Raw genomic sequence first — 15,050 nt, 5'->3', positions numbered from 1 at the left:
TTATGATCCCTTTGCCTGGAACACTTTATCTCTGGCAAATATGTTAGGAACACAGGTCAGTCTTTCACCGAGAAGTCAGCGTCTCAGCATTGTCTTAATATGGTCTTTCCATCTCCATTGTCTTAATATGGGATACCCATCCGACCCGTGAGCCCACCTCTGGTTACCTCTGCTCCTACCATTGAAGCACGTGGAATTAAAACTCCATCTAGTGGCGAAAATGCGGATGTTTCTCATTTTTCACCTCCTCCCCGCCTTCGGTTTAACCAGCCAATCACACGCTTGGAAATTTGGTATAAAAATAACGTCATTTCCTTCAAGCGCCCTCTTTTTCACCGTGTGGTCAGATTTCCATACGGCGTTGTTTCGTGGTGAGTTTAAACCGGCCTATTTAGTCATTTTAAATCGAAAGAAATAGTCAAAATTCGTAAAGTTATGACCGAGGACAAAGAACATATACCGTGGGGTAGACAGGCGCAGACTACCGTGCCCTAATTTTCTTAATTTTCAACGCATTCATGATGCTAACCTTTGTCGCTAACATGCTAGCTGCTGACACGCGCTCTTCCTCTGTTTCTCGTGCGCCTCGCCTCCATCCAATGAACAGCGGCAGTGACGAGATTTCATATGATTGTAATTGATATCTGAAGACGATGGCAACCATACACATGAGTTATCATGACTTTTTACGCTCCAATCGGCCTTTTGCATCCAAGATACCTCAACTTAATCCCCGCGTTGCTGCTTAGCTTCCTTTAAGTAAGACACGAGCTTCTGCGCCTTCACCCCTCGTAGTTATGTTTTTCCCGACCTTCCTAACGAGATCTGCATATCGTTTGCGCTCCCTAAATGGCTGATGATTTAATCCGGAGGCTAAATTGACTTGACACATGCGCGTTTGTGGGGTGAACATGTCTCCGTTGTGGCCTGCTGCAAGAGCACACACTAAGGGAGCATCTTCACTTTGCTAAGAGCTATTGTTCTTGTGCTCAGCAATGGGTTTTTGCTGTTTTGTGTCTGATTAGAAATGCACTGATGTAAATCTAATTTTTTGGATGCTTCTTGTCTGGTCGTGGGTGTACTATTTTTGTCTCTTTTGCAGCTTGTAGTTTTTCTAAGTCTACTTTTTTCCCCGCAGCTCTCCCACTAACTCGTAACGCAGGGAAAGCGGTCACGATGTCCGGAGGTCTGGATGTCCTTCAAATGAAGGAGGAGGATGTGCTGAAGTTCCTAGCAGCGGGAACCCATCTGGGAGGTACCAACTTGGACTTCCAGATGGAGCAGTACGTTTACAAGAGAAAAAGCGACGGTGAGTGGTGTAGCAGTCATCTGCGCTATGACGATGGAGCTTTTTGATTACTTTGTCCCTTCTGCGGATTTACATGCAAATGATAAAACTTGTCGTGTTTTGCTCACTAGGTGTGTACATCATTAACCTGAAGAAGACCTGGGAGAAGCTGCTGCTGGCAGCCAGGGCCATTGTTGCCATTGAGAACCCAGCTGATGTGTGTGTCATCTCTTCCAGAAACACTGGCCAGGTAAAGTTCTGGTAAAACTGACTCATTGTTGTTATGTGCACACTGTTAAAACCTGGCACTTGCGTTGGTGTTCAGGTGTCGGAAGTGTGCAAGAGTAATCAGGCCGGGATTCGCTAACACCATAAGGACAACTGTCCCATGAATGGGGTTTGATAGTAACCTGAGCCACAGTTCTTTTTAAAAAAAAATCTAAGTTATTATTTCTGTTGCGATCTCAAGTAAAACCTGTACTGTCTGTTTCAGAGAGCAGTGCTGAAGTTCGCCTCTGCCACTGGTGCCACTACCTTCCATGGTCGTTTCACCCCTGGTACATTCACTAATCAGATCCAGGCTGCTTTCAGGGAGCCCCGCCTCCTGATTGTGACAGATCCTCGTGCTGACCATCAGCCACTGACTGAGGCTTCATACGTAAACATCCCCACCATTGCCCTGTGCAACACTGACTCCCCGCTGAGATATGTGGACATTGCCATCCCCTGTAACAACAAGGTAAAATTCAGTTAGTTTAAAACAATGACGAATGAGTCTTTGCACACACAGCTAGAGCCCTGCTGTTTTGTCTGTGCAGTGTGTGGTGTAGAATGTGTGCTAAATAAAAGTGCCTGATCGCCAACTTCTTTTCTCTGAACCACACCAGGGAATTGGAGTTGAGGTCTTGCCACAAACTCTTTTCTACAGCTTTATGCCTTTTTGAATGTAATGAATCGCAGTGCAGCCCCGACAGGTTTGGATTTGACCCTACTTGTCTGTTTCAGGGTCACCACTCTGTGGGTCTGATGTGGTGGATGTTGGCCCGGGAGGTCCTCAGGATGAGGGGAACCATCTCCAGGGAGCACCCATGGGAGGTCATGCCAGATTTGTACTTCTACAGGGACCCTGAAGAGGTATGACTGGCACACTCAACTTATCTAAAAGTACTGAAGTGGCTAGAACCAAGTGCATGAGGCATACATCCTGTTGATACACTCACTAATGCTTATTATGTGCTTGTAGATTGAGAAGGAGGAGCAGGCTGCTGCTGAGAAGGCTGGTGTTGGAAAGGAGGAGTTCCAGGGCGAATGGACCACCCCTGCACCTGAGTTTGCCCAGCCTGAGGTGGCTGACTGGTCTGAGGGCGTTGCAGTGCCATCTGTGCCCATTCAGCAGTTCCCTGCAGGTGAGATGATTTGCTGCTTTGTGTTTAACTTGTAAATGCAGTGTAAGATTTTTCATTCACTTTTTCACACTTAATGGTTTAAACTTGATTGGGATTTTATTACAGCACCTGCCCCTGTCAAGCCTGGTGAGGTCTATACTGGTGAGTTTTTATATGGATCTTCATTACCTTTGTGTATCATGTGTGCTGTTATAGTCTCTGAACTTAACACCTTTTTTCCTGTTCCATTCTAGGTGAAGACTGGAGTACTCAGCCTGCCACAGAGGATTGGTCCACAGCACCCACTGCTCAGGCTTCTGACTGGGGTGGCGCTGCTTCTGACTGGTCTTAAAATTGATGCTCATGTCAACAATAAAGTGTTTTTTACACTTTGACTTTGATTTGCTGTTTCATCTGATATTTACAATTAAAAGCCCTATTAAAAGTAACGAAAAATGCACTAAAAAACCAATTAAGAAGACTCTAATGTCAGTGTTTTGATGGGTTTTCCACAAAATGAATACAGCTGTGGGAAATGAGACTTCATTGAATCATAACATCGCAATACAGGTAGACTGGAAATTATTTGGCTTCTTTGTCTAACTGCACCTCACTGCTTTTTTTTTTTTTTTTTTTTTTTTTTTTAATATTGGCTGTGATTTAAAGATCCAGTGGACTAGGCTTAATTAAAAAAAAAGGCTAATCAGATTATGCATTGGCATTAATCATACCAAATCTATTGCATGTTAAAAACTTAGTGGTTTGCGAATGTGGAATGGGTTGTACCAATTGTAGCACCTTCATGTGTGAAGTAAACATTTCCTGTTTGAGACTACACCCCGGTTTTCTGCAGCTCCACCTGCAGTGGGTCATATTCCTTCACTAGCCAGTTGGAACCTAACCTTAAGTAAAAGGGCCCCTGCAGTTATTTTTCCCTGACTAGGTTGGAGTAGGATGAAATGCATTGGATTATATACCCCGAAAAATAATAAGGGGAATCTGTGGCATCATTAAAAGTTGCACCACCTATTTCTTTTATATTTGCCTGGGGAAATGGGAACGGCAGTTTGCTGATGTGTCCAACCATACATGGAAATGTTAGTTTTCCCAAAGATGCTTTCAGTTATTAGTTATTATCACACTGATTTGTGTTTAAGGGGTCTACTTTCTCATAAGTTTAATTTTGATTAAAAAGAACTTGATACTGTTCAGTGGGTATTATGTTACGTGTTCTATAGTTCAGGCCAGTGGCGGGGGTTGGCGGCTTACTGGGCTTAAGCCCAGGTTGTTTTTTCAGAACCCTAGGGTCTTTTGGAGTGTAATTTTTTCATAGTTAGATGCCTGGCTGACAACTGTATAAAACAAAAACTGCACACAATATTCGAATCACACGAGGGGGCGGGGGGAGCTGCTGCCTGCGAGTGCGCTGCTAGAGAAACGCAGCCAGGCAGACAGAGGAGAACTGAAGTTCGACCAGGTACCAAAGCAAATCATTCGTATTGTACAAATAATGTAAATATGACGGTGTATCGCGAAAGATTGATATCAAACTGATCACTTGACTCATATTACCTTACTTGTTCTTCAAGTAAATCAACAAATGGTGAAATCAAAAGCCGAATGCTGTTTCTTTAGAGAGTCTTAGCTTACATGTGTGTTTATTTCATATTTTCAGTTGTTACCCTCCACGGCTAAATAAATCAGTTTCAGTAATGCACTGATATACAAGAATGGACATAAGGAGCTTCTTTCAAAGAAAAAACTCTGTTAGATGTTATTTTATATATTATGCTTTGTATGTTGTTCAGTATATTTCTATGCAAAACAAGAGGAACTTCAATACACAGCAGTATATCCACAGTTGAAACCAGATATTTACAGACACTTTATGGAAAACACAAGAACATTTTTTACTGTACAACATCAATTTAGAGTAAACTTGTTTTGTTTTGGATAAATAAATATTGAAATATCTTTTGAATTAGTTAAATGTCAGAATAAAGAGAGAGAGATCTGTCTATTTTTATCACTTTCATCAAATTTAGGAGTACATGTACACTAAGTTGTTAATTAATAAGAAAACTCCAGATGATTCCATTCTGAGCTGAAGAAGCTTCTGATAGGTTAGAGTCCATGTGAGTAAATTTGTGGCACACCTGCAGATGCATATAAGGCAAAACACAGAGCCTGTTTCTTTGACATGGGAAACTCAAGAGATGTCAACCAAAACACCAGAAAAAGAATTGTGGAGCTCCATAAGTGTGGCTTAACTTTGAATACAATTTGGTGCCATTTACAATTAAGAAATACAGATAGTTTCTCTCTTTACTCTTTATATTTATCAACCTAAAAAAAATAAACATTTAGTCTGATTTGATGTTACAATTAAAAAGTATCTGTTTTTATCTGGAGAGTATGTAAATATCTGGTTTCAACTGTATATTTGATGATGTTGGTGTTTGGCTTGATTGTCAGCACAAAGAGGGAGAGGAACAGAGAGGGAGAGAGGGGAACAGAGAGGGGGAGAGAGGAACAGAGAGGGAGATGGAGAATGAGGACAGAACAGAAATGGAACAAGAGTAGATTTCTGACTTTTCTGTGTAAATTTAAGCATGTAACACACTTTTGATTATCCACTGCTAAAAAAAACAGAAAACTGGAAAACTTAAAGACACAATGTAACTCCAAGTCAATCACACTTCTGTGAAATCAAGCTACAGGAGGCCATAGGAGAGCAACAACCCAGCAGCAGGACTGATACCTCCTGCTGCAAGGAAGAACAGGAGGAGCACTGCCAGAGCTCTGCAAAATGACCTCCAGCCGGCCACAAATGTGCATGTGTCTGCTCAAACGGTCAGAAACAGACTCCATGAGGGTGGCATGAAGGCCCGATGTCCACAGGTGGGGATTGTACTTACAGCCCAACACCGTGCAGGACGTTTGGCATTTGCCAGAGAACACCAAGATTGGGAACTTTGCCACTGGTGCCCTGTGCTCTTCACAGATGAATGCAGGTTCACATTGAGCACATTATGACAGATGTGACAGAGTCTGGAGACACGATGGAGAACATTCTGCTGCCTGCAACATCCTCCAGCATGACCGGTTTGGCAGTGGGTCAGTAACGGTTTGGGGTGGCATTTCTTTGTGGGGCTGAACAGCCCTCCATGTGCTCGCCAGAGGTAGCCTGACTGCCATTAGGTACCGAGATGAGATCCTCAGACCCCTTGTGAGTCCATATGCTGGTGTTGTTGGGCCTGGGTTCCTCCTAATGCAAGACAATGCTAGACTTCATGTGGCTGGAGTGTGTCAGCAGTTCCTGCAAGACAAAGGCATTAATGCTATGGACTGGCCTACCCGTTCCCCAGACCTATATCCAGTCGAGCACATCTGGGACATCACGTCTCGCTCTATCCACCAAAGCCACGGTGCACCACATACTGTCCAGGAACTGGCGGATGCTTTAGTCCATGTCTGGGAAGAGATCCCTCAGGACACCATCCGCCACCTCATCAGGAGCATGCCCAGGCGCTGCAGGGAGATCATAGAGCCACACACACTACTGAGCTTTATTTGACTTTTTAAAAAAAAAGACATTACATGAAAGTTGGATCAGCCTGTAATGTGTTTTTCCACTTTAATTTTGAGTGGGGCTCCAAATCCATGGGTTGTTAAATTTGATTTCCATTGATGATTTTGATGTGATTTTGTTGTCAGCACATTCAACTATGCAAAGAACAAAGTATTTAATAAGAATATTTCATTCATTCAGATCTGGGATGTCTTATTTTTGTATTCCCTTTATTTTTTTGAGCAGTGTATTTCTGATAAACGAAGAGTGTGAAACTGAAGTTGGATCCACCTTATTATATAGTTATTGGGCTATATGGTTATTTGTTACATAGACTATGGTGCACATACAATCAAAATGCCCATTCTTTTCTTTACTAACTAAAATGTTTAATTACTTGGGCTAATGCCAATAATAAAGTTACAGACTATGATTATATGAAATGTGTATACTTACTGAAATTGCAGTATTTTAATGATGTACAGTCCATATTAGAGAATCCTGCAAAAGTGTAAAGAAATGGCATAATTAATCCTAGCGTGTTGACACAGTCCTCTGTACATCTTACTTGATTTGAGAGAAATATTATAAAGCATTAATATATGTTGTCCAGTGCTGAGGCAGAACCACTCAGTGAAAAATAAATTTTCCTGTACTCTTAAATCTGAATACAGATTATTTAATATTGGAGTAAATCAGTAGTAACTCCAGATTTACTTGTGAAAAAGTACACAAATTAAAGTACCATCAGTGAAAACTGCCACAGTTTTACTGAGAAAGATAACGACAAACAATCAAAAGGATAAAATAAAAAAATAAAAAGGCACAATTGCATCTAAAACACAACACGGCCTCAAAACAACTAGAACATGATTCCTTTTAGTCAAACACATGCATGCTCTGTGCTCATCACACTGTGACATTCCATTCTATAAAGTGACACCGCAGATAATATGTGAAGCACAATATTAGTAAATTAATACTTAAAAATTCATACAAACGACATGGATCAATTAAAAAATGTCTCATATCATTAAACCTGATTTCTTGCAACTCCAAAATGAGCCTGAAAAAACGAAAGAAAATTAAAGGCGTCTCACGGATGAAGTTAAACGGCTTAAAACTAAGATTTTAACCCTGGTGGAGAAATCGTTGAAAAAAAGAGCAGGATGAGGCTGCCAAGTTTAAAAATGAAAGAGATCCAACAGTCAAAAGCGGAAAAACTACAAATTCTTTTCCTCCGGAAATCGGAGAAGTTTGAGACCAACAAATATGAGGAAATAAATCTGTCCATGGAGAAGAAATGCAAAGATTTTGAAGATAAATGCGATTGAGAGAAAAACACGGGAGCAGAGAGATAAACACGTAGTTTTGAAAGGGACTTGGATAATAAAGCGTTGTGGAAAGATTAAGATTAAAAACCCTGGACACATAAAGTCGGACAAAGGAAGAAGCTGTCTAGTGTGCAGCACCTAGAAAGAGTCATTAAGATGAAAAACAACAAAGTGCCTAAAGATATAACTTAAATGTATTATTATATTTTCTCTTTGTAGTAAACAGCTGAGATATCCTGGCTGTTCAGAACAATCACCTCCTCCACGTTCGCGCTAGTCTGTCAGGTGGGCGTGTTTCTGCGCTGCCATTGGACAAACGCGGTTCCCGTTCCTCTCTGCCTTCCGCTTTCTTTTCATATGCACGCCCAGCCTCTGAATAATGATAATAATGATCAAGATGGCTACTTCAGAATCCTCCTTGCGGTAGCTAACCACCAATTTCATGGAAGCTGTCAAAACTGCGATTTCCTGCAGTTTAAGTCACTCGTAGGCGACGGGGGCTGTTCCAGGGATAATACTGTATGGATTAAAACGGGCCGAGGAGCGATAAAAGTCATTGTGTTGCCCGCAGCACTCATTCCGAGGAAGCTAACTAGCTGAGCAACTAGCTAGCTCTTACTTGTCGACCATCTCCAGTTTAGCTCCCCTGCCACTGGCGGCTGAGAGGAGCGTGGCGCTGCAGGTTTTGTGTGCCCGGACGTCGGAAGGAGAGCGTCAAATGGCAGAGCCGAGGAAAGTGCCGTTCGTCACCATTTCCACCCTCAACACCACCCCGCCGCCGACCCCGGAGACCAGCAAGAAACGCCGCCGCGAAGATGAGGCCGTCGACATCACTTTTGGGAAAGATGGAGGTGGGAGTGCGGTCGGGTCAGGGGGTGGCGGAGGTCTGTTCGGCAACGAGAAAGGTAGCGACGCGCAGAGGGAGGAGAAGAAGCCCACCGTCCGCCTCAGCCTCACGCTGAGCGAGCCGAATGAGCGAGGGTCCTCCGAGTTCAACTACGGCGAGCTGGTCCACTCATCTCTTTCTCAGGTTAGGAGAGCAGAGGCAGACACGGTCGTGTTAGCGGGGGGGCTAACCGGGCACAACTCCGGTGGTGGTGAACCCGCGTGCATGTTGCACTTGTTGTTTTGTTGTTGTTGTGGCTGCTGAACTTTTGTCTGACAGGATTTGCAAATAAAGTAGATCACACTGAGCCCATAAATACGTGATGTTCATGCTCCTTATGTATTTATTTATTATGACCTTTAGATAGATTTTGGAGAGTTTGAAGCAGTGCAGTTTAAAAACGCAGTCTGAATGCAGGCTGAAGTATTTTAAGTGTCAGGGACACTGGACCCTCTTATTATTACCATCCTATCTTGTTACTCCTATGTCTACATCTTATGTTATGACCGATATAGAGGTGTCCTACTTAATCCACACAAGACAAAGAGTTGCTGTAGTGAGAACCTCCCTACTTTTTCATTTATTTTTATTTTTTATGCAGGTTGCATGTATTGCCAGGTGCGATTATGACGTTGATGTTGTTGTCAGCCTTACGTATTTACGATTCAAGTTGCTATCCTGGTGTTCCTCAGGTAAAGCCCGTGGGTTCTGCTGTACCCAAAGGACTCACTCCTCCGCTGGACCCCAGTGACCCTTTTGCAGATGATGAGAAGGAGAGGCGGGAGGTAGAAGAGCTTGCCAGAAAATTTGAAAGCAAATATGTAAGTAGCAAAGTAAACTCGGGCCTGTTTGCATAACACCAGTTGAGGACAACAGTCGTCCAAAGTCGCTTTATGTTGTAAGGTAAAGACCCTAGAGTAAAACGTGAAGAATGTTAGCGTTTCCTGCCTGACTGCTAGTCAGGCGTTTGAGGAATTATTCAACCCTTCATGGTTTAAAAATCTAATTTTTGGAAGCTTCAAAAATGTAGGCTTAGTTCCAGGGTTGAGAAACAGTGTTAAAGCTATGTTATCACTTGATAACAAGTCTTTTCTAATATTGGCTTTTACCAGCACGGGAATGAAGCAGGCTCCATAATAACATGCAAATTAGTGGCGATTCTGAATATTTCACAACAGCCAGAAACGAGACTAACGTCAGAGTCATGTTAGGGAAATTCTAGCTATTTGAATGCTAGGTTTCAAGTTGAAGTTGTTGAATGGTAGCAAAATGTTTGTCCTGGATTTCCCTTCCTTTTGTTTGGCTGCCTGCTATCTAATAACCGCAGGGGTCAGTGGAGTTGAATGATAATGTGACTGAGAGACCTTCTCTGGAGTTTGAGTTATCATAATTTAGCATTTCTGAATTGGTTCTAAGAGAGAGAGAATTTGCTCGTTTACTTTTAGTTTTTATTGTTTGAAAAGTTTACTTTCAGTTTTAGTTTTTATTTGCATGAGAGATGTTTTTTTTTTTTTTTTTCCCCTTCACTTCATTATTTAATAGAGGGCACAGTGAGACTGCTTTATGTCAGCGGTTGATTTACTGTCATAGAAATCCTAAGTTTCAATAAATAATCAGACTGAACTTTCTAAACGTAGAAACGATTTCAATTGCACAATATTGTTTTTGATTAGTCCAATTTTTGTTTTTATTTTAGTAATCTATTATTATCATCATTATTGTTGTTATTATTATTTTACCATACCTAGTTTTAGATCAGTTTTAGTTAGTTACAGTGGCGCCGTTTTTCTTCCACTGACTGACTGGCCAATCAAAAGGTGACTAAAACTCACACAGGTCGATGGTTCAGTGGCAGTTCTACAAAATGGTAACAATGTAGAATAGAAACATTCTGATGTCTTGTTGTTGAAGAGTCACTGATATGTGTGCTGTTGTGTTTGATTGTATCTTTTCTGTTAAATTAATTTAAAAGTAATTTCTAAATTTTGTGACTGGTAGGATTTTGTTCTGTATACAGTTTTCTTTTAAAACTAACAGACAATTTAGAAATCTAATAAATAATCTTGAGTTAAAAAAAACATTATTAATTTAATTTCTTGCTCCAGGTGACTTCTGCAGTTAAGACGAGGTTAAACAGGCTTTTACTTACACACACGTGTTGGTTTTTGTGTTTGAGCATGCATATCATTTTTAAATTAAGTAAATATTTTTTTCCCAGTTAATGTATTCCTAGTTTTGCTTGGCATGACAATTCTTTTAGCTTACATGATTCGAACTGGTTAAGAGCTGCAAACCTTTTCTTTCAACCTCTAAAAGTTGATTCTGTTCGTCTGGACGCAGCGTTTTCAGTGGGAGAAACGTTTCGTCACTCATCCAAGTGACTTCTTCAGTCTGAGACAGAATCAACTTTTGGAGATTTACTTACCTGGATGATTGAGCATGACTTTTCTTTCAGCCATAAAGGCCCCCACAGGGTCCTCTGGATGATGAAGTGTCCGTTTCAAAAGTAAAAGTCTCATGTTTATTGTGATCCATGTTTGGTGCCTCCTGTACCCCCAGTACCACAGCGGGACAAGCAGCGCCCCTGCCTCCCTGTACTGAAGCGCTGGTTCTGCTGTCCATATTGTGGTTACAGCTGAATCTGTGTGGGTGATTATTGTTGCGTGTTTCTGTTGTATTTTTAAATATTTTGTGATCTTTGTGTTTACTGTCCATTTGCAGGGCGGCAGCTCGAAGAAGAAGAAAAAGGACAGAATGCAGGATCTCATTGACATCGGCTACGGCTACGATGAAACCGATCCCTTCATTGACAATTCAGAAGCTGTGAGTTTATTCTTTTAAAAAAATTAATCTTCTTTATTGGCGTTCATCAGAATAGGTTACGTTTCAGGTCTCTTTGCCAAAGATTAAAATAAGTAACGACCTTATTTGTAATGAAAGTAAAAAATAAGTGTAGTAAAAAAGATGATAAACATTCATGTTGTATTAAAATAATAATGAGAAATTACAGTAACTTTAATATAAAGTCATGGTTCTTTGCTTTGCTTCATTTCCTTTTGTCAGTGGATGCTTTTGATCTGCAGTAGAAACAGAAGAATAAAAGAAACTGGATAAGAGGGAAAACATTGAACAAATAAATATATAAGCTTTAATACTGAGAATAATATTAGTAAAATTTATGTGTAGTCGTTTGGAAGACTGACCGTGGAAGAAGACTGTTGCATCATAAGAAAACAAGCAGTTAATTGTAATTCTACCCCGTCCTCAGTATGATGAGCTGGTACCGGCCTCTCTCACCACTAAACATGGAGGCTTTTACATCAACACGGGCACTCTGCAGTTCAGAGCTGCGTCTGACTCTGAGGGAGAAAACGCGGCTGGAAACGATAATCATTTCAAGGTAGGTGCTTGGTTCTCTGTGCACTCTGTATATGAACAAATAGTTAAAAAGAAAAGCTGTTGCTTTGCTCCTTGTATTATTCTGTGCCTTTTTTCACCTTTTGTGTCTTATCTGCAGAAGATGAAAGACGGTGAAGAGCGAGTGATTAAAAAGCGACGGAAAAAGCAAGATGGTGGAATTTTGGAGGAAAAGAAACCCCGAAAAAACAAAGTACCAAAGTCTGGGTGAGGTTTTGACCTGTAATCCTGTATTATAGTTATTTCAGTAAGTAGCTAATTCGTTCCTTAGATAAATTAACATGAGGTGTTCGTTTAAGAATAAGCATTGCTCCTCGTTGTGCCCATCTCATCAGACAAATAAAGGAATATCTACATTATTCATTTATTTAAAAATAGATCAACACTACTTTTTGGCTTTTACATGGGACTGAACTTTAATTTCTGAGGTGAAAGTCCTCTATATAATTTATTTTACCACTAGTTTTTCTCCAGAAGGCATAAGCAGTACTTGGCCTAAACTTCTTTGTAGTACTTGTGTGTTCTGGTCTAGGTAGGGTAGGAGGCTAGTTCCGTTTTATGTCACTTTAATTACAATATACTAAACGGTTAGTAAGAATTTGTTGTCCAGTGATGTCAGTGAAACACTGCTGTAACCACAGACCTTATCCCAACGCTGTGCCTTAAACGTCTTTATTCTCTGTGCTTCTTTGGTCTCGGCAGCGTTTTAGCTTTAAACCGGCCAGAAAAGAAGAAGAGGAAGAAGCTGATGAAGGATTCCCTGCACCTGGCCAACATGCTGCGACGCTTCACCAGGGAAAAGGAGGAGATGCGCAAGAAGAACATGGCCGCCGCCGGTCTGCCGCGACCTAGCCCCAAAGTGCCGAACACCAACAGTGCGCTCCTGAACACCCATCCCAAGGCCGCTGGCAGCAACGAGTGCAACATGGCCGACCTTTCCGCAGACCCTGCTGTGATGTCGCTGCTCGGCTCGGCCAACAACGACTTACTGCAGGACATGATGGGTGACTTGGACTTTGGGATGCTGGACTCGCCTCAGCCTTCCAGCCCGGCTCAGGGGGAGAACGGCTCCTTTGGGATGGGACACAAAATGGGAGGTAGCCGGGCGGTGCAGAGCAGTGTGATTACCCCTCCTCCTCTGCCCTGCGGACTTCCAGACCCACTCGCGAAACGCATTGAAGACCTGAGGGCGGTATGAGCCTTCTACCAGCTCTTTTTTTTTTTTTTTATTAAATAATTGTTAGTAAGAGTGTAAATTAAATGTGAAGTAGACTGCCTACATAACCAGTCCTATTCACTGCTGCGATGTCTGTTTGTCACAGGCGTCCCGTCTGTTTGATGAAGAGGGCAGAAAGAAATTCTTCACACTGGACATGAATAACATCCTACTGGAGTGAGTACATTCCTTCATTTTGAATTAGTGCGGATTAATTTGTATAAAATCAATTAAATGTAAATTTGTGTTTGTTTCTGTGTGTGTCAGCATCGAGCTGCAGGTTCAGGAGCAGCCCACAGAGGTGCGTTCAGCTGTCTACTCTCACCTGGAGGCCTTTGTGCCCTGCAATAAAGATGCTCTGCTCAAACGACTGAAGAAGCTCAGCCTCAACATACAGGTGTGTGGCAGCAAGTGTTCTTACTGTTAGAATGAGTTTTGGTAAAACGGGATCCCAAGAGGTCTACGATTTGCATTTGACATCACTTAAAGGTCCCATGTCCTTCCACTTAGTGAAGATGCTATGAGCACCATTTCTACCAGTCTCAGTGTCTGTGGCTTTAAGTCAGACTGGAACAGCTGCTGCACGTTCTTCTTTCAGGAAAACACTTCTATGAGTGACTGGTTCTGCCTAAGGTGTCTTCCTGTTAAAAGGGAGTTTTTCCTCCCCAGTGTTGACAACTGCTTAATCATTCATTCACAAAGACAGATTTAGTGTGAATTTGGCTGTATCAAAATGCAACAGCAGCAAATGGAGCAAAAAGCTAAGTGAGTTTAACTCTACTGAAGCCCAAACACAGAGTAGCACACCCAGTACTACTCATTTTGTTCTAAATCAGCTCTTAGGTTTTCCTCAGTTCATGGATGTCCCTCAGAATAACATTCTGCCCAGAGCTCTGACCTGTGTGCATGCGATTAAAGCATTACATTACCTTACCTTACGTTAGTGACATTAACCCTGCTAGATGCTAACACGGTGGTCCCATCTAAAACTTTTTATAAGAGAGCCGCTTCAGTTCATTCACAAAGAGCAGACCGACAGCAGCTTAAGGCCCTGACTTGTTTTTTGTTGGCCAGAATATGTTTTGCTGTTGATCTCCACAGCAGTACATTTAGCATCTGTGTTGCTATGATGCTCTCCTCAGCACACTCAGCAAACATGCCCATATGCACCCACAATGGATAGCTGTGGGTGAACTGCGGGTCTGTGTAGGCAGTGCAAACCCACACTTATCCCCCGCTTGGGTGTTCACGCAGGACTGACAACGGTCGCAAAAAATGGGCTAAACCTGTTATGAGGCAACTGCTGCATTTGTGCAAAAGCTGTTGTTTTTGTGTCTGTGTGTCCATTATTCATTTCTGTATTGTCCTTATGAGTGTTGATTTCTCTCGTTGTCCAGGATGACCGACTACGAACGCCCCTGCTGAAGCTGAAGTTGGCGGTGTGCAGTGTGATGCCAGAGCAGATCGCTCGATACAACATGGACTGCATTGCCAAAGTTGCAAAGTAAGGACTCGCTCTGGGCTCTTACTCTGAGCTCACATATCTTTTTTCCTTAATCTAAAATGTTTGTTTCTTTGCTCGCAGGCAGCAGTCTGAGGAGGGAGAGAAAAATGGCTCGGAGGATGACGATGAGGAGAAGCCGGGGAAGAGGGTGATAGGGCCTCGGAAGAAGTTTGTGTGGGATGACAGACTCAGGTCAGTTTCCTCTCTGTGCTCACAGGATCCATCCTTTCCACTCTACTTGTTTTCTTTATTCAGCAGTTCAGTGCATTCTGGTAGCTCTGAGTGGCATAAAGCTGAGATCTAGGGCGCTTTATCCATATCGAGAGCATCTGCTGTGATCCCACGCCTCTGGAAACTCTAGGACACAAAAAACAGCCATCATTGATCATATATCAAGACACATCTGGTAGTTGGATCTGCACAGTTTGCATATGAGAAGCCATGTTTGT

General features: G+C 42.1%; 2 protein-coding genes and 1 long non-coding RNA gene across 4 annotated transcripts in view; 2 read left to right on the top strand and 1 right to left on the bottom strand.

Moving 5' to 3' along the window:
* Positions 1–290: 290 nt before the first annotated feature.
* rpsa (ribosomal protein SA) lies at positions 291–3,074 on the top strand. Its single transcript, XM_005738041.1, has 8 exons — positions 291–371; positions 1,139–1,309; positions 1,420–1,538; positions 1,782–2,027; positions 2,294–2,422; positions 2,532–2,694; positions 2,800–2,835; positions 2,928–3,074. Exons 2-8 carry the CDS (start codon positions 1,177–1,179, stop codon positions 3,023–3,025), a joined length of 924 nt encoding a protein of 307 aa, XP_005738098.1. The 5' UTR covers positions 291–371; positions 1,139–1,176; the 3' UTR covers positions 3,026–3,074.
* A 2,144-nt stretch (positions 3,075–5,218) lies between these two features.
* LOC102201342 (uncharacterized) lies at positions 5,219–7,894 on the bottom strand. Its single transcript, XR_311866.2, has 3 exons — positions 7,836–7,894; positions 6,701–6,745; positions 5,219–6,204 (listed from the first exon to the last, which is right to left on the bottom strand). It is a non-coding gene; the product is annotated as an uncharacterized LOC102201342 (long non-coding RNA).
* A 44-nt stretch (positions 7,895–7,938) lies between these two features.
* ubn2b (ubinuclein 2b) overlaps positions 7,939–15,050 on the top strand; it is a 13,046-nt gene continuing 5,934 nt past the window's right edge. The window contains exons 1-10 of one of the 2 annotated variants that reach the window (XM_005738038.2): positions 7,939–8,608; positions 9,157–9,285; positions 11,186–11,287; positions 11,733–11,864; positions 11,982–12,088; positions 12,584–13,073; positions 13,204–13,274; positions 13,365–13,494; positions 14,495–14,601; positions 14,683–14,793. In XM_005738038.2, the coding sequence (XP_005738095.1) occupies positions 8,297–8,608; positions 9,157–9,285; positions 11,186–11,287; positions 11,733–11,864; positions 11,982–12,088; positions 12,584–13,073; positions 13,204–13,274; positions 13,365–13,494; positions 14,495–14,601; positions 14,683–14,793 (1,691 nt within the window). In that variant the 5' untranslated portion in view covers positions 7,939–8,296. The remainder of the gene's footprint in view (positions 8,609–9,156; positions 9,286–11,185; positions 11,288–11,732; positions 11,865–11,981; positions 12,089–12,583; positions 13,074–13,203; positions 13,275–13,364; positions 13,495–14,494; positions 14,602–14,682; positions 14,794–15,050) is intronic. The other variant, XM_005738039.2, reaches the window with a different exon arrangement.

Source organism: Pundamilia nyererei, unplaced genomic scaffold (genome assembly GCF_000239375.1).
Source record: "Pundamilia nyererei isolate P.nyererei 1_Seehausen unplaced genomic scaffold, PunNye1.0 scaffold00081, whole genome shotgun sequence".
In the NCBI taxonomy this organism is placed as follows: Eukaryota; Metazoa; Chordata; class Actinopteri; order Cichliformes; family Cichlidae; genus Pundamilia; species Pundamilia nyererei.
The sequence above is the reverse complement of the archived record's forward strand: the minus strand, read 5'-3'. Positions and strand labels throughout refer to the sequence as shown.

Excerpts from the sequence above, each read along its gene's own strand:
- rpsa (XM_005738041.1), top strand. The coding sequence starts at position 1,177 with ATGTCCGGAGGTCTGGATGTCCTTCAAATGAAGGAGGAGGATGTGCTG. Across the intron at positions 1,539-1,781 it reads CTTCCAGAAACACTGGCCAG|AGAGCAGTGCTGAAGTTCGC; the intron begins GTAAAGTTCTGG and ends TGTCTGTTTCAG. Across the intron at positions 2,028-2,293 it reads CCATCCCCTGTAACAACAAG|GGTCACCACTCTGTGGGTCT; the intron begins GTAAAATTCAGT and ends TGTCTGTTTCAG.